The 24,959-nt window shown below is 37.4% G+C and overlaps 1 protein-coding gene and 1 pseudogene across 2 annotated transcripts; one reads left to right on the top strand and one right to left on the bottom strand.

Moving 5' to 3' along the window:
• Nucleotides 1-1,206: 1,206 nt before the first annotated feature.
• On the bottom strand, nt 1,207-24,386 carry LOC104598441 (U-box domain-containing protein 35-like). Its single transcript, XM_088890755.1, has 10 exons — nt 23,433-24,386; nt 22,569-22,781; nt 20,833-20,954; nt 19,360-19,481; nt 6,824-7,023; nt 5,341-5,641; nt 4,903-5,008; nt 4,059-4,487; nt 2,386-3,141; nt 1,207-1,756 (listed from the first exon to the last, which is right to left on the bottom strand). The coding sequence occupies exons 2-10, from the start codon at nt 22,756-22,758 to the stop codon at nt 1,574-1,576; spliced, it is 2,409 nt and encodes an 802-aa protein (XP_088746881.1). The 5' UTR covers nt 22,759-22,781; nt 23,433-24,386; the 3' UTR covers nt 1,207-1,573.
• On the top strand, nt 14,658-16,499 carry LOC148790720 (uncharacterized; annotated as a pseudogene). Its single transcript, XR_016077870.1, has 2 exons — nt 14,658-16,186; nt 16,292-16,499. The product of XR_016077870.1 is annotated as an uncharacterized LOC148790720 (transcript).
• Nucleotides 24,387-24,959: the final 573 nt, after the last annotated feature.

Genomic DNA, 24,959 nt, shown 5'->3' with positions numbered 1-24,959 from the left:
TAATCCACAAGGTTTTAATCCAAACCTGCAACTCAACATTTGATTTGGTGCCTCTGATACCAGGAGTTGTACATCTCTGGCAATGACCGTCATTTATTCTGGGTTTGCTTTACCTTTAAATTATTTCTATTTTCTAGTACTGATGTAAGTTGGTCTGGCCCTGCCAAATCAGCTATACCCTGGCAATCGGGTTGGGTCAGCAAAAGCTACTCTTATTTACAGTTGACCCACAGGTCAGACATGTCAATGGTTTAACCGTCTGGGTCAACTGGTCTTTGACCAAGTCAATGGTTTTTTTACGAGATATATAAATTTAACCATCCAGTTTAAATGGTTCAAACAGTTCAATCATCCAGATCAAAGCCAGTTTGAAAACATTGGTTTGAAAAGAGGTGACCCGGTGATGATGACCTGCAACCCAACCCAACCTGACTTGGATTCTTTTTGGGTCGGGTCATGCTGCCTTCTACTTCGTGCTGCTTGATACGGGACCCTAAAACCGCTTTCTTTTCCCGGGTTGGGTCAACCTTTTGCCAGCTCTAGACTCAACCCAAGGACACTAGGGCTCATGAAATTTTGGTTAGATAAGTAGATAACATGGGGAAATGCAAATGGGAATGTAGGAGTGGTTGGAACTTGAAAGTGGGTAGGACACTAGGGCTGACATGGATGGGGAATTCAACGCGTTGGCAAATCAGAGATTCCTTATTCAGTGGATGGGTCAGGGCACCATTCAGAACCCCAATCTAAACTTCGGGTCCATCCACCTGAAACCCGCCCTTAGATTGAGAGGGCCACAATTTCATGCTGGAATGGATTCGGCTGCTTGGGCTAGCCAGCCCAATTTGGAGGTTATCTTTTCTCTTTCTAAATCTAAGCATTTACCTTCATCCAATCCCTGAACGAGTCCTTGCTTGCGGATTTCTTATAGGAATTGCCTAGCCCATCAAGAGATTAGACAACTGAGGCCCCACAATGGCCCAATTTTAGGTTATTTATGTTGAATAACCTAAAATTAAAAAGTTTAAACATCTCTATAAATTTTATAACTAAAAAAATAAATATAATACTTCATAATGCTGGGGAAAACTCAATAACACTCAACAGGATTGAAAATCCTTAAGGCTGTGGTTTTAAGGAAATAGTAGGGAAAGGCAGGGAAACCTTTACAAAATTAGGTGCATATATTTATAAAAAATTAGGTTAGATAATTTAATTCACAGTTGTATCATACTTATAACACAAGTGTAATTTACAAAGCATTAAGACCATTGACTTGTCTGAGTTCTAAACAATACTTTTGTTTTCAGTTTTGATTCTTAATCCATACAGGCTGAACCAATTTTATTTGTTATGTCCTTTGGTTATTTACATATGTTCTATCCTCTATTCAAATCCAGCCTTCAAGTTCTGTTACAAAAGAGGTAAGTCCCTGTTGATACAAAGAAAAATGTGAACAGTCAAAATATTACCGAAGAAGTTAACAGCAGAGACAGTATAGTTGGGCCATTGACGGTTCTCTTTCAGGTAAGACAATGTCTCTGCAAAAGAATAGTGAATTGAAGGGTCAATATCATTGTTTAGTGGACTTCCACTCAGTAATTGCAGAAAGGAGAGTATAATTTGGTAAAAGGTTTTTATTAGGCAAGGGCAAATTTGTCATTGGTGATTTATCATTTTGAGCAAGCCATATCTCTATTGCTCTGCGATCATATGTATATCCATCTGCGGCAACACAAGGGTTATCCATCACATCCTGTAAAGAAACCATGAATCAGCCATTTCAAATTCAAAATACAAGTTCCATAAAGAGCAGAGAAGATTTAATAAGTTCTTCCTTAATGTTTGACTATGAGAAAAGTACAACAGGAACAACAGGACTAATCTATCCAATCTGATGATATTTAATTATTTCTCAACCTTTATATGGAAAGTAGTCAAAATATATATAGAGTTAATCAAAATGACAGAAATATGCTTGTGACTCATAAAGAGACCATAAGTAAAGACTTCAACAGGAGGAAAGTAAATTATGTCATCATGTGCTATGCTTGCATTTCCTATAACCATGAGCACATGGTTTCACAGAGTACCATTTGATAGCCCCATCAAATTTTTAGTAAAAAATGGTCCAACTGGCTGATTCTAACCATCTGATCTAGAACTTTATTACAGTTCCAGAACATTTTTTGCAGAAGAATATCCGATGGTTAGATGAACTGAACCAATTGATTTTGACTACAGAGATCTTTAATTGAGTTCCCTGTTGGATGGTAAGTCTAACCATTCTACATGCCATCTACAAGCATATAAAAGGTGTAAGTATAGTAAGCTTTGTTCAGATGTAAGATGCTAGTGCCATTGAGAGGATGCAATCATGCTTACTTTAAGTATTGGACAGATGAAGTGGCTTGGAGGGGATGGTTGGAGACCACCAGGAGCCAAACCTCTTCCTCTAGCAGCAATCTCTTTCAAGCTCTCCAGAACCGGAAGAACTTGAGTCCTCAAATCAGGTCTATCACCACGTTGTAGTTCTGTGCAGCTTAGTCCCAAAACAGCTAATTTCTGTGTCTCTTCAATAGGCCAATTCCCAGCCTCATGATCCAAAATATCAATTAAGTGTCCATCACCTAATGCTGTTTCCACTATGTGGGCAAGTGCCATAGCGGGTTTTGCTGTTAGCAACTGCAATATCACCATCCCAAATGCATAAACATCAGACTTTGGTGAGACCAACCCAGTCCTTTGATACTCAGGATCTATGTAGCAGAGTGTCCCAACAGGGCCTGTGTTCTTGCATAGAGTAGCCACTGAGGAATGGGATGAAGGAAGCAATGTAGAAAGGCCTACATCACCAATCTTGCTCACAAAGTTATGATCCAGCAAGATGTTTGCAGGTTTCAGATCACGATGGATGATTGGCTTTGGTTTTGAACTGTGTAGGAAAACCAGGGCTGATGCTATTTCCCAAGCTATTCGATACCGTTCAAACCATGGGATTGGGGGTGTATTATCCTTCCGAAGAAGCCTCTCATCTAGACTACCATTCTCCATGTACTCATAAACCAGGCAACCATGATCGGGACAGGCACCAATAAGCAGCAGCAAGTGGGGATGGTGAATTTTGCTCAAGATTTCAAGCTGAAATGCAATCAAGAAACATCTGATCAATGATCTATTAAACCTAATCTCTAAGATGCCACCTGGTCATCAAACTTGGAAAATAAAAAATTATGCAACTTGGAAATAAAAATGAGGCCATGAGAAATACAGACTTTGTCAAATTCCATATGATGCCCTTACATGAAATATTGTATTCTCCTTGGTAACCTAGTTTTAGAGGATAGTAAATCAATGTATTATCCTCTATGGGTAAAGCATTATTTTCTTGTAATTTATAAATAATTAGAAAACATCCCACCACAATGCATTAGCAAGTCGTTTTTTGTTGAACATAATGGATTTTTTCCATAGATCATAAAACATTTTTGGAAATAAAATTTATCGGAATGTGTTTTAGGCCATTATTTTGTGGAGTATCAAAGTCTTTCACAAAGAATAAATTACAATGGAGAATGGAGAAAAATTTTAGAGAAAATGAAGTAGTTTATAGTATAAAAATGGCATTCCACCTAATATGATAATTTCTTGATTTACATGTGATGTGAATATGTGATTTCCAGTCAGAAGCTCTATAATAAGAGTTGTAGTATAAAATATTAGAGAAAAATCTCCAATACTTAATCAGAAGAATGTATTCCACCTTGGCATAAATCTGTTATCTATGTTAGGATATTCACAAAAGTCACATATGTTTATTTCAGCTCCCCCCCCCCTCCCATGGTAAAAAAGCACCATAGAACCATAGAGACAGCTGATGCCTTCATAATGTAAGGTGGCAGAATAGATGGTTTTAACAAGAGAGATTTATTAAACTTGTTTGAAAAACATGGTCACCTAAATACTGTGGACTCCTTATAACAGTTTAGAACTGTATGCTTATATTTGATGAAAAGGTGATAATTCAGGCTTTCATTTTCCATACAAACAAAGCATACCTCCTGTTGGAACTGTTTGGTCCTGTGATTCTCTTTTGAGTGTAGGACTTTTACTGCTGCTACAGTATAGTGTAAATTACACTTATAAACAGTCCCATATGCCCCTGTTCCAATCCTAAGATTCTCAGAAAAAGATGAGGTAGCTGACACAATCTCTTCCCATGTGAACTTCTTGTATTGTTGATCAGGACCCATTAGCACCTTCTCAAGCCTTTCTTTCTCCCTGGTTTCACGGTTGGCTTTAGCCTCTGCCTCTTTCCTTTGTAAAGCTTCTCTTCCAGCACATTCATTCAAGAATTCAGCTTCCTTCCTTGCAGCTTCATGTTTCTCCTTCTCTTGTCTTACCAATTCCCCAGCTTCCACCTCCTTTAAGGTCACCTCCTTGAGCTTATTTGCTTCCTCCATCCATTGTTTACTTAGATTGTTTAACTGGCAAAGAAAGAGCATTATTTTATTTAGCAATTGACTATTAGTTGTACAATTGTCCATATACCATTGATCCAAACTCCATCTACTTAATGGACCACCTCTTGTAGGGATGACCTGTGAATACAAGATTTTCCCTAGTTGACAATACTAATCATGAGCATGTATCAAGGTGGTAGGAAGCAATTTACAATAAAGTAATCAGATTACAATAGTGCAATGCTGTATGGTTGGGGTTATGTCAGATCAAAGAGATGGCCCATCATTTGGATGATCGAGAAAAGTAGCACGAGTACAATTCAGATTATGGTAATCTATATGCCCATTCATCTATAAATGGTACCGTTTCTAAACTGATTCTAGCTGTTTCTCCATGGTTATCACAACAGATATGAACTTTATTCAACATTGAACTTACTCTCCAGGAAGCATCTAGAATCTCATTTTGAGCCATTGCATACATCCCTCGAACATGTCTGAGTTCAATTCTTAGCCTTTCTAGCTCAAAGTTAATATCAACCTGCATGTACAATACCAACCATGATGGCAAATGCCATATACCAGTAGATGCATGGTTTATTAACTAACCATTTAATGGTTCACAATCAAAAGAATTTATCATGCCAAAACCACAATCGTAGATGCATCATTAGTAACTAAGTCACTAACATTTTCGGATTGATCTTTCAAATTAACCAATATGTCAAATATTGTACAATCATCTCATGATCAAATATTTTTTTAGCAGACATCAAGGTAGAACCTGAAAGTGGTGTGACATTCTCCTTTCATGCACACCAAGTCTAGGTCACAACTAGATAGACTATCCAGAGTTTCCTTAGATTCTCTATATGCATCTTGTGGAGAAGAATCTGTTGGAGCATCTGATGTGGAAGCTTGATCAGAATTCCAAGATCCATGATCTGTCCCAAAGCTTCTGTAGCTAGGGACCTTGCTTCTACAATACTGACTATCCGTGCTGCTAGATAAAGAACTCATAACATCCTCCCTATCATTGATATCAAGAGATGAACCTCTAGAATGACTGGAGTCAGTTGGATTTGACTTTTTTTGAAGGAGGGTTTGGTTTATAGTTGAAAGAGCTTGAAACCGCTGAATCCGTAGAGAAGGGTAGTTGAAAGAGCTTGAGCCTGGGTCTGTCCATACAAATAACAAGAACAAAAAATTATAAGCTCTTTGCTATTAGCTTAATGCCCTTACTTGCAATTCAAAATTCTAACATCCAGTTTCCTTTCATTACCAATTCTAACCCTAGGTTAAGTTCATTTCTTTCACCACTCTCATTGGTTTACATTGCTGCATAGGTGCAAAGGGGTGCCAATCATCATTTTGATAGGTCCACCCTCTGTTTAATACACATTGAAAATTAACACTTATTGAATTTGTTTTAAATGGAAAGGATTTTGACTGGAAACTAAAAAATTCTCCCAAAAGGAGTTACCAAAACCCAAAACATGAAAGAAAAAATCAGCTCATCCACTATTTTTTCTAACAAGTGATTTATCTTCTCATCATTAAAGTTGCCAATATCTGCCTCCTCGCCTTCTCATGGTGTACTGTCTAAAATTTCTTTTCAAGCATGGATGCATATAGAAACCAGTCTCCACATCTTTCTTGAACTACTCCAATTTTTAGAAACGAAACCAATAAATGACAAGGTATTTTTTGCTCTTTTGCAGTAAATCAGCATTGATTAGAAGACGGGGAATATATGTGCTTATCATGTGCATTTCTATGACTAGTATTTGCCTTCTTCCTTCTTGGGTTGATACTGCATCCCTCCCCATAATATCTTTCCAGTCTTGTAAATTAGTAAGACCCCAACCAATTTTGTGATTTTTGGCCAACTAAAAAGAAAAAACATACATGCACATATTTATGTTATGAATCAATGTTACCTAATGAAATCATATACAGGTAAGGCAAATATTATGGGGAGTGCCTTGCCTGAACCTAGGTACAGCTCTGCCAGATTGTTGTTATGTTTTGATGGATTAATCTTGAATTTGATTTTTCAATAGGTAATTTACCATATTAAATGTTGTGGCATAATTTTCAGAATTCAGACAGTAGCCCATGCAAGGCTTGAACCTGAGTGGCTATAACATTCATGTTAATAACATGACCCCAGCCAATTTTGTGATTTAGATTTGCATATTGTTATATATTAAGTTTCTTTTTTTTTTCCTTTATAATTAGGACTTAATGTCATTTACCATGCACCTCATGCCTCAGAATCTAGGAACCCCTTGTGCTTTAGCTGCATTTCTTGCTTCTAGAGACTGGCTAACTTAAAGTTAACTGAAAGAGAAAACTACCTGTTCGAAAGCTGGAAGCATAAGTTGAACCACTACATGTGGAATTACTTCTGTCACTACATTCAGCTTTGGTGCTCCCATTTGTATCTGAAGTAGATGGGCGCACAGATGATAATTTTCCTTTTGAAACAACATAGACTGTACAAAATCTTGGAGGGCAATCTGAGATTCTTGTGGATATATTATGGGCCTTGGATTTCCTATAAACACATAAACAAATAAAGTGATGAATAAAATGCAGAAATAAATGAAGCACTTGACATTCAGAAAAAAAAATGAATGAAAGGATGATTAGAATTTGCACTTTGACATTCAGAGTAAAAAATTATATTTTTGGGTGGAAGGACGATTGAGAAAAATAAAGTAGAAAAATGAATAGTAAGAGAAATAAAGGCAGAGGGAATCAATAGATTCCAATGATAACAGCTTAAACCACTATTATTATCAAAAGACTAGAAAAGGATGGCCTGAGTAATCTAAAGAGACTAGATGTTAGGGTGTCAAAAATGGTACACATAAATATTGATAAGCATCACAATAAACGAAATAATGGGTCAAATAAATCAATTGAAATAACTAAAGCACAAAACTTTGCTTTTTATTTCCTTCAAATGTTAGACAAGGGGTGATCATTGGCCAGGCTAGGCTTAGTACCTATGATAAGGATTATAGCCCACACCAAGCCGAGCTGAACTTTGGGCCAATGGCATATAATGATAAAAATATAATTGTTTAGAAAATTTTAAATTAAATAATGTATAATACATGAAAACAAATATTGCACAAGCCCAAGCCAAATCAGGCTTGGCTAGGCATTGGTCCTATGGCACAAAAAATAAGGCATGGGCCTCATCTAATTCCTAGATTTTGTTTGGCTTGGCTGGCCTATCTTTTATAGATGAAGGCCTTGCCTAGGAAGACAACTCTCATACTTGGATTGACTTCATGTGTTGGTAGATGTGTTAACTCATTTTTTGATACGTGTCAAATCATGAATACGTATATGTTAAAACTTATATTTTATATAAAATGTTTAATATAAAATAAAATATATTTGCATGTATACAATCCAAATACAAGTACAAACTACAAAAATTTAAAGATTGAAATGTTCATTTAAGGAAAGAAATATTGAGGAATAATGAAATTATTATAGGATCAACGTATTGGAAAATGACTACAGATATTATGTGTTGGAAACAATGTTTTAAAACGCGGAGGCATGATGCGAGGCGTTCCACTACCTAGAGGCGTGAGGCGTAGTTCAGAACGTAAGAGGCATAAGCCTCCCGAACACAAAGAGGCATAAGCCTACTTAAGAAGGGGGATGAGGAGGAAGAAGGAGGAGGGAGAAGACGAAGGGGGATCTCATTTTTCTTTATTTTTAATAAAAATCTTTTATATTAAGAAGAATGAAGATGCACACCACAGTGTAGCAGCAACATAGAGGCTTATAGTGTCTTCCTTTTTCTAAACTCATGCTTTATTGATTTGATCAGATGGTTTAGATTCAACAGATTGACTAACGAGTAAGAGATCCGCTAATTACAAAGTTCTGCACCGAATCAGATTGCTGAAAACTCAGAAGTCTTATATGGACTTCAATAGAAGTTCAAATCAGAAAACACTCATATCTGATTAATCCCCTCCAGAAATAAATGTCAACCGTGTGCATAGAATATCCAAGGAATACAAATGACTACAAGGAAGGGAAGAAGAGAATAGAAATAAAAAACAATCAATAGGCAACAGAACAGTATGCCCCAATTTGTAAGTACATATGGCTTGAATGAGTTGAATAGCACACTTCAATGCGGAGGATCCATCAACATATAAAACTTCAATTCAAAAGAAAATAAGAGAAACAATGTCCAAAACAAAACCAACTTGGAAAAATGTTGACATATGATTTTTGGGCAGAAAATGGGTTCTGATCTGACATATTCCATGGCCCACCATTGGAGGATGGAACAGCCAAGAAAAGATCAGAGTTTTCTCATGCAAAATGCACCAAGAAGAGGAGAGTGCAACCCAAGAAAGGAGTACAAAGCACTGGACTGGGATCTAATACCATGTGAGTTCAAAGAGAAGAATCTTCAAATAAATACATTTGCATAATTCAGACTCAAAATATGGGTTTAGATAGAGTACACAACCAAAATACCAAAACAGAGACTAAATAATACATGGCTATGGCAGATCCATTTATGATTCTAATACTAGTTCTAACTTAAGACTATGATATTTTTCCAAAATTAGGAGCAACTCAACTCAAGAAAGCCTTATCCCAAGTTCCCAACTATATGGGGTTAGCTCATATTAAAACAACACCCATTCAATAAATAGTTCTCATTGATCATACAAAACAAACCTAAAATGACACCTCTCAATGCAAATTATTAGCTTCCCTGGGTGTTAAACTAAAGTGTACTTAGGGGATATATGGAGCTCTTTTTTTTTTTGATAAATGAATGGCAGATTTTATTAAGAATTGTAAAAGTGTACAATCGCCCTACGAGAAGGCACGAGATGTTACCTCCCCTTAGACATGAGAATATGATCACACTCTAAACAGAATTACAATTATAAGGTAGCCCAAAACAATTCACCCCTTGATACCCCTTGTTTAGCCAAAGAATCAGGCATAGCATTTCCCAATCTGTTAACCCACCAAAATCTAACTGACATATTCCTTGTAAACCAATTTACCTTTCTTGAGAAGATCCTTGTAGCCCCAAAAGACTGTTTCTGGATCCAACATCCAGCCCACTACCACCTTAGAATCCCCTTCGACTATCAAGTTCTCCACTCCAAGATGATTAGAAACCCGTATTCCTTGTACTGATGCTCGTATCTCAGCTCTTGTAGAATCACCAACTCCCACTGGTCTGGAAAATAAGGATAGAATGCTGCTATCCTTATCTCTCAAAATCCCTCCTATACCCAAGGGCCCTAGATTGCCTTTACTACTCCTATACCCAAGGACCCTCCAAAGGGGGTCTCCAGTCTGTTTGTAATATTCTTTTTGGAGGTTGTGGATGCCACTTCTGCCCAACTTCTCCGAAGATCAACAAAAGAATAATTTACAAAAAGGTCTGAAGTTTTCAGCTAGAGGATTGTCCTTCTCAATATGCACTCCTTTACTTCAGCAAGGCTTCTTTCCTTTTCTTGGAATATTCTAGCATTCCTCTCCTCTCAAATAGTCCACAAAATAGCTGCTCTGATACACCTCCACAAGTCCACATTAGTTTCCCTCTCTTTGTCAGCCACCCAAAGGTAGATGGATCAAAAAGCAGGTTTACTTCAGGGGACAATCCAAATAATAGCAGCAAAAGAAAAGTGGTGGCAGTCCTCACTCTTCACTTTACACAAAATACACCAATTTGGAGACAAACAAAAATAAGGTCTCTTCTTTTGTAGGTTATACAAAGTATTGATCTTGCCATAATAGGCTTTCCAATAGAAAATAGCTATTTTAGGAGAGATAGGCCTTGACCAGATTTCTTTAACAAGGAAAACCTAAGAGGAAGGTGTGGAACAAAGGGAGTTGAAGAAAGAGGCACAAGTGGAGGAGCTACTCGAAGTCAAGTCCAAATTATTTTATCAAGTTTAGGGGGGGTCCAAACAAATAGTGTCTAGAAAAAGCAAAAGATAAAAAACACAAGCAAATTCATCATCCCTTAAACCTCTACGAAACCCAAAGTCCCAATTTAAAGTCAATGAGAGAACTGGGGGAAAGGAACCTTGAGAGGGAGATATAATAAAGAGAGGGGAAGTGGTCTTTTAGGGGTTGAGTACCCACCCAAACATCTTCCCAAAAAAGAACAAAGTTTCCAGAGCAGACATCATACCTTACATACCTGAGGAATTTAGGGAGAGTTTCAAAAATTTCCTTCCAAGGTGTTAGGAGCAAAGCCCTTCAAGATACCCCAACATCCCAACCGGTTTCAAAGCAGCCATGGATACTAGCCAGTAGCCACCACTTCATGCCATAATCTCTCTCTTTCCAGAGGCCACCTCCAAAGGCATTTCCCTAGAAGTGCTTCATTCTTACTAACTAAATTCCCTAACCCTAAACCCCCTTCTTTTTTAGTTCAACTCACCACTTCCCACCTGACCAAGTGATCTTTTTTCTCTTCCCTAAGCTCCCACAAGAAATCCCTCATCAATTTTTCCATCCTCATAGCTTCCCTGTTAGGTATCCTAAATACTAACAGATAGTAGATTGGTAGGTTGGCTAGTGTTGCTCTAACCAAAGTTACTCAGCCCCTAGAGAAATGTAGTTTTTCTTCCAAGCTACCAATCTTTTTTCAAACTTTTCCACCACAGGGTTCCAAAACCTACTTTCCTTTAGGTACCGACAGGGAGTCCTAAATAGACTAAAAGCCACTCAGAACAAGTACAATCTAAACAGGCTACAATAGACTCCATTCCCCTCCATCCAAGTTTAACCCCACTACACAACTCTTCTTGAAATTGATTTTCAGGTTTGAGGCCTCTCGAATAGGATTATTAATTCAGATTTCTCAACTTCATCAAATCACAACCCTCACTAAAAATTATAATGCTATCTACAAACTAAAGATGAGTAACTAGAACTCTATCTTTACCTATTCGCCACCCTCTTATTGACCCGGCCCTGGTCGCTTTTGATAAGAGTCTACTAAAGGCATCAACAATCCATGTGAATAAGAAATGGGACAATGGATCACCTTATCTTAGGCCCCTATAGGCTAGGAAAAAATCATTAACTACCCCATTGACTAATATAGAGTAATGACAAGAAGTAAAGCAACCATTTATCCATTTACACCATCTCTCCCCAAAACCAACTTCCTTAGCACCTCTAACAAGAAGCTCCAATCCACTAGATCATAGGCCTTTTCAAGATCCAAATTACAAACAAAGCCTTGATTACCTGATTTTCTCATCTCCTCTACGCATTCATTTACTATTAGAATTTGATCAATTATATGTCTTCCCTAAACAAAGGCACCTTGAGCTTGACTGATGAGGGAGGGGAGCTAGGGGTGTCAACGGTATTCAAAAATTCGATTTCAAATTCGAGATTCGACATAATCAAATCGAATTCAAATAATTCGAATATCTAATCGGTCGAATTTGGATATGGCCTGATTTGATTCAATAAATATCCAAATTCAACCTATTATTTAATTTTTATATGTAATATATAAAATATTTAAATGTTTTATATAACTTATATATAATAATTAAATTACATAAAAAATATTTATTTTCTATATTTATTAATTACCTAAAATAATTAATTGGTAAAATTTGAATAAAATCGAATATTCAAATATTTAATCGAATTTGAATATTAATTTTCAATATCCGTTGGATATCGAATCGGATTCAGATATTGGATTTTCTAATTGGATTTGAATTCGAATACTGCCTTATTCAATTCAAATTCAATCCGTTTACACCCCTAAGGGGAGCACCTTTTTTATCCTCAAAGATAAGACCTTAGCCAGAATCTTATACAAGCTAATAGGTCTTATGATATAAGTAATTTTTTAATGAAAGCTTGATGTATTTTATTAAAAGTTACATCTTTCTTCTTGAACATGTTGTGGTTCATAGAATTACTCAAAGGTTGATCATTGTTGTCTAGGGCTTGTTGGCTATGTGGTATCCTACTCAAATCAGTCTATGACATTGAAAGATGTCCTCATCTTACATTGATTATTAGGGGTGAGCAAAAAATAACCGAAAAACCGAACCGACCCAAACCAAACCGAAAAATCGGTTAACCGAACCGGTCGGTTCGTTTTCGGTTCGATGTTTTCAAAAAACTGACAGTTTTGGTTCGATTTCGGTTAACCATTTAAAAAAAACGGCAGTTAACCGAACCGACCGATATATATTCAATAATATATATTAATGAGAGATTTCCTCTGGGAACCTGGGGAGTCAAAAAAGGATCACCTAGTGAAGTGGGAAATGGTCTCTAGGACAAAAGACAAAGGGGGTTTAGGGATTGGAAATATCCGTCTAAGAAACATAGCACTCTTAGGTAAGTGGTTGTGGAGGTTTCCCAAGAAGCAAGAAAGTTTGTGGCATAGAGTGATAGAAAGCATACATGGATTGGCAGCAAATGGATGGGATGCTGGTATCAACCCAAGGGCTTCTCGTTCCTCTCCGTGGAAAGACATTGTTGGTATCTTGCCCGCCTTTTCTCCTTTCATCAGGTATGACACATGTTTGGGTAATAAGGTCCTTTTTTGGGAGGACCTTTGGGTTGAGGACCAGCCTCTTAAGGATAGGTACCCGGCCCTCTACTCCTTGTCCTTGAACAAATTTAAAGTCATCTCTACCTTTCGTGTTTCTAATGAGGCGTGGGATTTAAGGTTCAGGAGAGGGTTGAGGGAGTCAGAAATAGGGTTGGCAGATGATCTTTTCTCCCTTCTAAATTCAGTGTTTTTGGATCATTCTTGTCCGGATAATAGAATTTGGTCTGAAGAGTCCTCCAGTTGTTTTTCATGCTCTTCTTTCTTCAATGCTTTAGTGCACTCTTCTAATTTAGTTTACTTTTTTCCTATAAAAGAAGTGTGGAGTGCTCCTGTACCTCCAAAGGTGAGGGCTTTTTTGTTGGGAAGTGGTTCTCCAAAAAATCAACACTTTGGACTTGCTTCAGAAAAATAGACCGAATTGGTTCTTATCCCCTCATGTTTGTAGCCTTTGCTTGAAGAGTGGTGAGACGGTAAATCATCTACTAATATCTTGTCCTTTTGTTACTCTTATTTGGGGTTGGTTTTCCTCTCTCTTTGGGTGTTGGTGGGTTCCTCCTACAAGCGTGGTGGATCTTTTTGAATCTAGCTTTTTTCTTTAGTCAAAGAAAAGAGGAAGGGTAATGTGGAGAGCAACGAGGGCAGTAGTTGTTTGGGCAGTGTGGGAAGAGAGAAATAACAGAATCTTTCAAGGGAAAGAAAAATCAGCACATGAAGTCATAGAAGGGATCACCATCAAGATCATACATTGGCTGAAATCGCTGGATCTGTTCAAGGACTTCTCTGTAAATGACTTAATTAGAGGGTGGATTGCGGTAGCAGCTTCTTCCTGCCCCTCTTTAGCTATTCAAGAGGGCTGGTCGCCCCCGTTATCTTTGCATGTTAAGTTAAACTTTGATGACAGTTCTATAGGTAATCCAGGCCCCTCTGGAATTGGGGGTGTCTTTAGAGATGGGGGAGGAAATGTCCTGGCCCTTTATTCTGGCCTGATAGGACTGGGGGACTCTCTTAGGGCAGAAGTTTTGGCACTCCTACAAGGGCTCAAGCTGGCTAAACAGTTGGGTTTTCAGCAGTTGGAAGTGGAGGGAGACTCAAAACTGATAATAGGTTGGACACAAACAACCAGCTTAGGCGCGTGGTCCCTTAGACAACCTGTAAGGGAAATTATGCAACTAACAAGGGAACTTGAAGTCAGGTTTAAATGGAGTAGGAGATCAGCCAATGCAATGGCTGATACTTTAGCAAAGCAAGGAGTTAGTAGGCAGAACCTTTTTTGGGCCTGTTTGTAATTTGTGGAGGGGTCACCTTGTTTTTTGAAGGTGACAGTTGTACTATGTTTCTTAAAGAATTAATGAAAGTTACTATTTCCAATCAAAAATATATATATACAGTAATATATATTTATATAATATTATATATATATATATTTTTTTTGAAAATCTAGTGAAAGGTTCAGCAGTCTGAGAGTGTTCAGACTGCCGAACTGAGACTTTCTGGTTTCAATTCGCCAATCTGGTAGATTGGCAGCCAGACTGGTGAACAGCCTGTCTGACACCCGCCACGCAGGGACTTTTCCCTTTCTTTCCTCTCTCTCTGAGCTCTCTCTCTCTCTCAGACTCTCACTCTCTCAGACTCCCACTCTCCCAGTTCTATAAGCTCTCTCTTAGTCTCTCTCTGAGCTCTCTTTCTTTCCCTTTTCCCCAACGGACTCTCTCTCTGAGCTCTCTCTCTCTCAGACTCCCACTCTCCTAGTTCTCTTCTTCCCCAATGGACCGACGGCCTTGGGCGCTCCACCCTCCAACCGAATCACCGACGGCCTCCGATACTGGCGATCCCTCCTGCTTCGGCGACACTGGAGGCTCGGCTGCATTTGCTTGACGGGTTAGAGGCTCTACTACATCTCCCAGCTCTCCTCGACTCTCTGTTTTTCCCCTTTTTTTAAGGGAAAATTTCCGATAGGTACCCTGTACTTTAGGCCAAGTGTCAATTTAGTACCTGAACTTTAAAACGCGACAATCTAGTACCCGAACTTTCATTTTGCGATGATTTAGTACCTGACGTTAACTCACCATTAAATGTCATAAGAAAAGACATAAATGCCCCTTATGTGTCAGCTAATTTTCTTTATCAACCTTCTGTTATATCCAATTCCAGTCTCTTTGTCTATTCGGACTAGCGGTGTAGATGGACATGCAGGTCAGTCGTTAAACAGATCAGTGAGCACTGGCGTAGCGATTCCACCCGTCTCTACTCTCTATCTTAGCAGCCCTAGCAGTCCTTCTGGATCCGACGTAAGTGATTCTAGCCTTCCGATGATGTCATCTTCTTGCATTTATCGACCTGTGGCGAGGACAGGCAGTATCCTACCTCCTCAGCAGTCGCCACAACCACAGCTGGAAACATCGTCTTCCACCAATAATCCTCCCACTTTCTGAGTCTTTCCCTCCCCATAGCCGACTCGTGTGAGGTTTCGAATCATGTCTTCAGATCCAACCATGTGCCAAACCCGCCAAACGGCCGTACTATTGCAACAGGTGTCCCTGGCACCTCACCATACGCAGTTCAACAAGTTCGCTTCACCAGCGGGCCCGGTTGAGAAGCCATTCATGCCATTTAGTACAGAGTTTCTATTAGTGATGAAGTTAAGAACTACATGTCAGGGCTTGGGCAGAAAGGCCTATGTTTGCAGGCTGACGGGATTGGAAATGCTGCAGTGAAGCGTATCGGCATCAGCAAGATGGTGACGGTGACGCTAAAGCTTCTCCTTCTCCATTTACATCCTGAGATTTCTCCAGCATAACCGCATCGCAGCTATCGAATTCCTTGGAAGGATCGCAAAAAGATGGATCAGAGAAGCGACCCTCTTGGTCTTGCGATTCAGAACCTGGTTCTTTTGACGAACCTATTGTTTTTTGTTTGCTTGGAGTTGTATTCACAGGCATGTTGCCTGCAACCATGTTCAATTCAACCTCCTTGTCTAGGGAAGCTAGTGTCTCTTCTGGTACTAGAGTTCAGGACTTAAGTAGCTTGAATCCTATGTTCTCTGCCATTTCTCAGCAACCGCAACAACAGAAGATCAAGAGGAAGAGAAATCTCCCCGGAAACCCAGGTAAATGTCCCTCCTTGTTCTCAATTTTCATTAATATTGTATTGGATTTCTTGCAGCTCATTCTAATTAATCTCCCTATATGTGTCTTTCATTTTATTGTTTCAGACCCAAATGCTGAAGTGATTGCTTTATCCCCTAAAACTCTATTGGCAACCAACAGATTTGTGTGCAAGATCTGCAACAAGGGTTTCCAGAGAGATCAGAACCTTCAGCTTCACAGGAGAGGCCATAATCTTCCGTGGAAGCTGAGGCAGAGAACCAGCACGTTCCGGCAGTAATGAGAAATTGAAAGCAAAAAAGTTGGACTCTGTTTTATTTTCTTGAGAAAAAAGATGATAAACAGTGTTTTATTTTTAAGGGTAATTTTGATATTTTCAAAAATCTTAAATTGCTCATGAGGTCACGTGATATACATAACTGATGGTCTATTAACGGTAGGTACTAAATTGTGGCATTTTAAAGTTCGGGTACTAAATTGGCACTTGGCCTAAAGTACAGGGTACCTATTGGGAAATTTCCCTTTTTTTATTTTGAGGGCATAAAAAAACCTAAAAAACGAACCGCGGTTAACCGGTTGCATTGGTTTGATTTCAGTTCGATTAAATATAAAAACCAAACGAGTTGGTTTGGTCCAGAAAATCACCCCACGGTTCGGTTAACTGAATTGTGAGCACCCCTATTGATTATACCTTGGTTAAAGTTATCCCTCCTATTTATTGATGTGACTTTTGGTGTCAAAGCTATTACCCAAGTGTTTGAACCCTCCTTGACGCCCTCTGGGGAAAAAAGTAACTAGACTATTTATCACTTGCCAATCGCATCATGCATAACAGCCAATCCTCAAGAAATCCAAGTTCATTGTTCCTAAAATTGCAGGATAAAATTGAAACATATAGGATACAACAAAATCTAATTAATTATTCACATATAGAAAGTAGAAATTTCAAATAGCATCTATTAGATTCTTATGCAACAAAGTTGAGAATTGAGCATTCAATTCAAGTTGAGAAATCAAACCCACCCATATTGACCTAGTAACCCATTTGCCACCCATGTTAGTGGATTAGAGAACTATATATTTAAAATAAATACTTTAATTCAAAACAGACACATTTTTCTAATTGTTTTTAACTATTCTAATTGTATAAAAACATAGAACTATATATTTCAACTAAAAACTATAAAAGTTCATTTAACAAAATAAAAAACGCAAAAAACAAATAAAATGGCAAAAAATATATATTTCATGTCAAACATAAAAAAAAAATTGCAGAAAAAATACAAAATTTGCAAAAAAGCTAAATATAAAAATTGAAGGAAACAGAAATTGCAAAAACAACAAAAAAAATATCAAATACAACAAAAATTATAGAAAAAACATAGAAATTGCAAATAAATAACAAAAAATACAGAAAATGTATAAATTGCACAAAACAGAAATTGCAAAAAAAAAACAACAGAATTTATAAAAGTTTTGGAAATTATAGAAGAACGCTGAAATAGGAAAATGAAAAAAACAATCTGAAATTTGAAAAAGAATGCAGAAACTTGATTGAGTATATGTACATTATATTTGTCAAAAAAACAGAAATTGATATAAAAATTCAAAGATTATATATTTCAATAAACACAAAACAGAAGCAAAAATTGAAGAAAAATTTTCAAAAAATAAGAAATTACAAAAAAGTTACAAAAAATGGTGTAAGTTATATATTTTAGAAAAAATTGGATAAACATAAAATGCCATGTTTACTGTTTAAGTTCTTGACCAAGCAATTGAGAAAGAGGGAGAACCCCTGCTTTTTTGAGAAACAAGAAGAAGAAGAAATTGAGCATGCACGCATGAGAGAGAGAGAGAGAGAGATCCTATTTAACCATTGATGTCACTCACTCAGCCCCGTTTCTTCTCTATTACTAAAGAAGAAGAAGACTAGAGAAAACAAAGATTGCTATGCCATCAGCCTTCTCTATTGGCAGCAATCTTGGTAGTGGCAATCATGTTCGACAAAGTGAGAGGAAGAGACTTAAGAGACCAAATCAAACCCTAAATCCTTTTCTTTTTTGTTTTTCCCAATTTCCCCTCAACCCTAAGAAAGTGACCCAATGGGTAACCCTCAACCCAACCCCACCCTGACCCTAATGGGTCACTCGACCCATATTGACTAGCGGTGCAAATGGATCGAATCATGATCCGATCCAATCCAAAATTTGATCCTATTTTGTCATATTTGGATATACTCCTGCCAGATTTTCAGATCAGATCGGATTCAAGTCAACCCCTATCTGATCTGATTATATATATATATATGCTATTTATTTATTTATAAATATGTTTATATTGCTTTTTTGTAATTTTATATTATTTATTTTTTATATAAATACATGTATATATATGATGAAGATAGTTGAAGAAAATACTTGTATTTTTTGTTTTTTCTTTATATAAACTGTTATATTTTTTAAATTTTTCAGAAATTAAATCAGATCGGATCATAACCGAATATCCAGCATTATTAACAGATCTGAATTCAAATCTGTGTTTGTGAGATCCAATCAGATCTTTGGATTGGATAGGATCTGCTTTTTGTACCGTCGGATTGGAATCAGATAATGCCCTTATTCGAATCCGATCCAATTCGTTTGCAGCCCTAATATTGACCCAACACTAGAATGGGTGGGTTTCAAGGTGGGTGGGTTGGGAGGGTCAAATGGGTTGGGGTCAAGATTGCCAGCCCTATCAACAGATTTTCACTTTGATGACTTGACAAACAGTCAAATGAAAAAGTGAAAAATATTATGTATCACATTGTGGTAAGGAACTATAAGCATGCTTGCATAAATTGTTGCCACAGTTCTAGACAATAGCTTTCTTATTCTGAATCTTCTCACAGATGATTAAGTTTTCTTCATTAAATCCATAACCCATCTATCAATTCGTCCATGAATTGAACCATGGGGTATTGATTTCTTGCTCTGGGCTTAATAGCTTTTTGAGAATGGATGAATCTAGATTACTAGTCTGTGCAGGCATTATTGACTAACATAGCTAATACATAGTAACTATATCTAGATGGTTTTTTTCTGAATTATAGATGATCAGATTTTATTCAAGATAGACAATCAAGGGTCTAACACAAACTACCAGCTGAAAGGCGGCTATGCAATGCAATTACCTTGTAAACATGCTATGTGATGAAGCTCCTATAACAAGCCTGCTTATAGCAAGATTAGCAACCTCTCCTGATATTGCCTTTGCCACATCATCCGCTTCAACAATGAGAATATCTACTTGCACCTGCATGGAAAACCAAGTTGACTACTTCTATGTTGTGCCAAAATCAAGAAAACACAACAGAAATGAAATAACAAATAAAGGCACACAAGATTTAACACGATTTGGCAATTTGTGTTTATGTCCATGGATGAACTCCTGCAAAACCTCTACTTATAAAATAATAAAAAACTGTGAATTTTCACTTTTCTCACTCAAAGATGACAGACTTAGCACATAAAGTTAGTCTTTTATATCACCAAATTAGGTTTCACTGCTTTTCTAATTCAAGTACAACTGAGAACATATATGCAAAAAGTGAATACTAAGAATATCCCTGTACAGATGATGTATGGTCAAATTCTGCATACGGTTTGTGCCGAGGTCTCTGACACCAGACCTAGCTTAGACCTCCTTTTGCTTGTAAGGCCCCTTGGAATACAAAACATCTATTCATCATTTTGTTTTCACAATTTACTTTAGGAACAACATGAGGAGGAAAGTTCTGTGGGTGGTATTTCAGACCCCTCAAGGATTATCCATTGTGTTTCTGGGAACAGGGATGCGTCTTCAAGGTTATCCAGGTGGCATTGAGATTGGATACACAGTGAAGCAGATTTAGCGCTCTCATCCTCTGTCAGAGGGGAGAGAAGTTAAGGAGGATATTGGCATGTTTGTGCTAGGATAAATCATGAATAAGAAGATGGTGAGTTGATGCCTGAAGATGATGTTTGTTATTGGCAAAATAAATGAGATTAGTAAATCAATTTCTTTCGACACAGTGGTAGAGAAAGAGGTAAATGTGGCTGAAGCCCTTGGCTTGTTCATTTTAGGAGGAAAGGATGCTGTGGAGAGAGTCATTAGTAATTAGGAAGCGGAAGATAGGAGTAGAGGGTTGGGAAATGAGGAGTTGGAAGATAGGGGTGAAGAGTTGTTCATATTAAGTAGTGAACCAGAAAGTTTTGAAGGAGATTAACTGAGAAGGCTAAGAGGAAGGAGTCAAAAGAAGTTTGATAACTCCCTCTTCAAAGTGGATGTAGGGGTGTCTAGGAAATGAGGAGCAGTCAGGACTATGTGGTAGGGGCAGAAACCAGAGAACTTGGGGGTGGGCTGGCAGTCAATGCCTAAGCCTTGCATTTTAGGCTGGTTTGGAAAGGAGACCAGTGGAATGATAGAAGTTAAAGGTAGAGCTGGCAGAATTTGGCTGCTCTATAATGTGTATAGGTGATGTTTCTATTATGGAGCGAGAGGGATCGTGTTTCTCGTAGTGGAGCCTTTTATTCTTGAGCCACAAAGCTCCCCATGTTCTTGATCTTTTGTATTTATTAATAAACTTCCCCTTGTTAAAAAAAATGAAGGACCAACAAATTTTGACCTTTCTTTGTGAACACATTTGCTTGTAGGGTAGAAGCATTTCATTTGTTCGCCATTTCACTTCCTTCTTATATGCAGCAGCTACATCATCTCGCACTTGTGAAATAGGAATAGAATTTCCCACTGAAAAGGCAAAAGGCCAAATGCCCATCAGAAAGCATTTAGTTAAATTTAATTACAAACTTCTTTAAAAAGAAAATTGGGTAAGTCCTACATATTGTTGCTTAACATGACCATCACAGAAAATATATAAGTATATGCTCCTTGAGTGAAAAATATTCATCCTTTCTATAAAGTCTTGGGGAAATCTGCATTAAATATCAGAATTTTATAGCCCTAGAACATGTAAGCTCGAAGTTATGTATTGAGTAGGCCATACTATTACCCAAATTAAAAAACCAGAACTTCATTCTGTTTGCTGTTCCATTTTGCTTCAATCCACTTATTTACTCTCAAACCTAATTTCCTAGAAGAAAACTTTAAGATTGAGAAAAGAGAAAATACACCAACAAGAAAGTGGGGCATGCTTCAGCACTAGTTGAACCAAAACATACCCTATCACTTAAAACAAGTCAAAAGACCAAAACTTCATTGCTGTTTTGCTTCAATCCACTAAGTACTCTCAAACCTAATTGCCTAGAAGAAAGCATTGAATCTGAGATAAGAAAAAATACACTAACAAGAAAGGGGGACAAGCTTAAGCACTAGGTCTCTAAAACCAAAATATACCCTATCACTTTAAGTTCATACTCCCTAGGATAATGAACACGATGGAACAAGTTCCTTCACAGGGATATATGTTATCGTGAATTTCTTAGATGCATCACATCTCCCCACCACAGATTCACTCTTCTTAGCTTGTGGTGGCTTTATGTAGGTTTCTGTTTTGCTTTAGTGAATTACTTTGCTTAAAAATAAAAAGAAAAAGGAAAAAATGTTCCATTCTCCAAAATAACAACAACAATAAAAGAAAACAATAATAACGGAATACTATAACAGAAGTAAGCCATTCACTACTTTACCAGGAAGAAATCTGTCTACTACTAACAAATGCCATATTGATAAATCAATGCAGTATCATCCTTTTCCCATTTCTTAATATTTCCTTATAGGTTTAGCGTATTATGTAGGGATTGTTTAGCCATGTCATTTTATTCAGCTTCGAGCATGTAAAATCAAAAAGTTAATATTGTATCTTCTCCTTTTTATTTTAATAAAATCTTTTTTACTTAATTGCAAAAATAAAAAAATGCAAAACTAGCCTTAGATATAACACAATAAATTTAGCCTTTGGCAAAACTATTTTGTGTTTGACAACTTGGACAAGAAAAAGCAATATTACTTTCTGCTAATTGAGTGGAGACAGTTTTGTTAATACTTTGGACTGCAGACTTAGATACCCAACTTGGCCTTCAGTGACTAAAGTATTGCACAATAAATTCAGGCACAGGCAAAACTAATTTTAGATATTAGACAATAACTTTAGCCGTAGGCAAGATTAGCAGAAGCTAATTTTGGAATGGAGAGACAGTTCTGCTGGGATATTGTGGACTGCAGCACTGACATTGATATCCAACTTGCCTTCAGTTACTAATAAAATTGCAAAATTATATTTAGACTCAGGAAAAATCAGGTATTTGTTTGTCAACTTCAAGAAAATACAAACTTGAGCTTCTGCTAGCCTAAGGAATGGGAGAGAGTTCTGCATATATATTTAGGACCAAAGCAACTGGGTACCTAACTTAGGCACTGAAGTAATCCTTGAACGGACATGTAACAACTTAAATAAAATTCTTCCCTCCGGAATGAACTTGTCCAGTGCCCATCTAACCACCAATCTGCTTTTTTTACTCCCACTGACAGCCACAGCAACAGTTAAAGATGAAGGCGGCAATGCAAGTGTTTCATCTGTTTCAAGGATATCCATTCTTCCACTCCTTTACCAGTTCTCTGTAAGAAGGAACAAAAAATTAGGGGAGAAAATACCCATTAGATAACGAACCCAGAACGATGCTCAAAAATCAAAAACTATTTTCTCTATTCTCCTTATACAGGGTTAAGGCGACGCCATTATAACAAAATGCAGAAATCGTTGAGAATTCTGACAAAATCAGGCAAATGAATCAGGACGGGGAAAAATATAAAATCAATATAAAACATACAGAACATAAGTTGTCAAATGGGCATTCTTAAAATGGGACCTACAAAGAATACTTAATCAGAAAATTCAAGAGAAAATATAGAACCGCAGTAAAAGAATTTAATCACCATTAACAAGAAATTAATAAAAAGTTAGGAAGCAACTTCATATACAACAAAAGAAAACCCATAACCCAAGCATTAACAGTCCCAAAAAAGAAAATTAAATGTAAACACTGAAAAGGGGGAGGGAGAGAGAGAAGCAGAGAGAAGCTGAGCGTTTCCCTTCCCATAGTTGAGCATAAAACCCAGAAAAAAAACGAAAATGTGCAGAGTTAGCATAAAGCTCAAATAACACGAAATGAAATCAAAACTGTTGTACGCTCACAGCTACCATGAAAAAGAAAAGCCCGAAACGGAAAACTAGAAAAAAGCAGAGCCCAAAACTAAGAGAAGCCATACCGTGTATCTAAAAGTTGAACACGTAAGTTGTCCCAAAGCCACCTAACCAAGAAAACCCATGAACACCTCCCTGAAAAGAGAAGCTAACAAGCACACAAACACTCGAAAAATCGCGTTTCTCTCGAATTCAGAAGCAAATACTGAAGCGGACAAAGAACCGAGCACACAAACTGCATCTATACTTGAAGGGAAGCGTGCAAGGGATTACATTCCCAAATGCGAAAATTGCTACCACCCGAACAAGTACGTCGTTTTCATTTTTAATTCGATACTTGTAAAAAACCCCATTTCCGAACTTTGTTGTGGTCGTCGTTGCCAGTACATTTGTTTATATTTGTTCAAATAGAGTCGCTAACGCTATCCAATATATGAATGCCATGTACATGTGTGCAAGGAAAACTACTACAGTACAGTAGACCGAAAATATTTATATTTTCGTATTTCGATTTAATTTTTGCAAATAATCCAGTCGTTCGCTCGTTCTTCCCTCTCTCTCCCTCCCCATCTCCCCCAGCTCGATAAACATAAATAAAACTACTAAAAACGCGTCAACCAGAAGAAGTAAATGAAAATTCTGAGAAAGAACGCGTTTCAGATGAACACATTTCCCGCGAAAACGACTTGTGGCGCTCTACCGGTTACAACGACCGACGTAAACGGTCGTTATCACGACCCTTCCGCACTACGGATACGAAATGGCTTTCCGGCTTATGACGATACCAGCTCCGGCCTCCAAAGTCGTCTTCATAGCTCGCATAGCAGCATCAGACTTTTCCAACTTCAAATCTTTCGATAGCTCGTGATCCACGTCCGTCTGCACTTTCTCCTGGTCCGACTCCTAGTTACTAGTTAGCTGAAGAGGCCAAGAGGGCTCGACTCCGGCGGGCCGGAGGGCATCAATCCGCCCCGTCTCGAAAGGGAGGGTTTTCGGGGCGGGTGTACATATACGACTTTTGGAACCATTGGTAAATTATTAAAATATTTATAGATTTAATATTAATATTTTTAAAATAGCCTTTAAACGTGTAATGTGAATTAGGGTTTTCATAATAATGCTATTTTCTCTCAAATTCCCAAAACCATAAAATCTCATAACGTCATTTTTCAAATATTTTAGGTAGCTGTCTCAAATTATTAAAATAATTATAAAATTAATATTAATATTTTAAAATAACCTTTAAACATGTAGTGTGAATTAGGTTTTTAATAATAATACCATTTTCTATCAAAATCCCAAAAACTTAAAATCTCATAACGTCATTTCTAAAATACCCCTAAATTTGATGTAGTTTTAGGCAGTTGCATCAAATTCTGTTGTGCTATCATTCTCTCTAAAGCATCGGTCCTGGGTAGGACCAAGATTTACCAAATAATTTACAACTAATCAGTGTACAAATTGAGGAAAACGTATTAAATAACACTGGAATTTAAATTTTGTTGCAGGCTTATAGTTGATAATAAAAGGAGATGTGGATTTGGACATCATAATATCACAACAATACAAGCATTTCATGAGAAAAATCGGTC

The sequence above is a fragment of the Nelumbo nucifera genome, chromosome 6 (assembly GCF_055504915.1).
Source record: "Nelumbo nucifera cultivar China Antique chromosome 6, China Antique-T2T, whole genome shotgun sequence".
In the NCBI taxonomy this organism is placed as follows: Eukaryota; Viridiplantae; Streptophyta; class Magnoliopsida; order Proteales; family Nelumbonaceae; genus Nelumbo; species Nelumbo nucifera.
The sequence above is the reverse complement of the archived record's forward strand: the minus strand, read 5'-3'. Positions and strand labels throughout refer to the sequence as shown.

Bases quoted from the DNA above. Each gene is read 5' to 3' on its own strand.
- LOC104598441 (XM_088890755.1), bottom strand. From the start codon at position 22,758: ATGGATATCCTTGAAACAGATGAAACACTTGCATTGCCGCCTTCATCT. The intron at 19,482-20,832 runs GTCAAAATTTGT...TTTTCCATGCAG, and splicing joins AAATGTGTTCACAAAGAAAG to GTGCAAGTAGATATTCTCAT. The intron at 3,142-4,058 runs GTATGCTTTGTT...ATTGCATTTCAG, and splicing joins CCAAACAGTTCCAACAGGAG to CTTGAAATCTTGAGCAAAAT.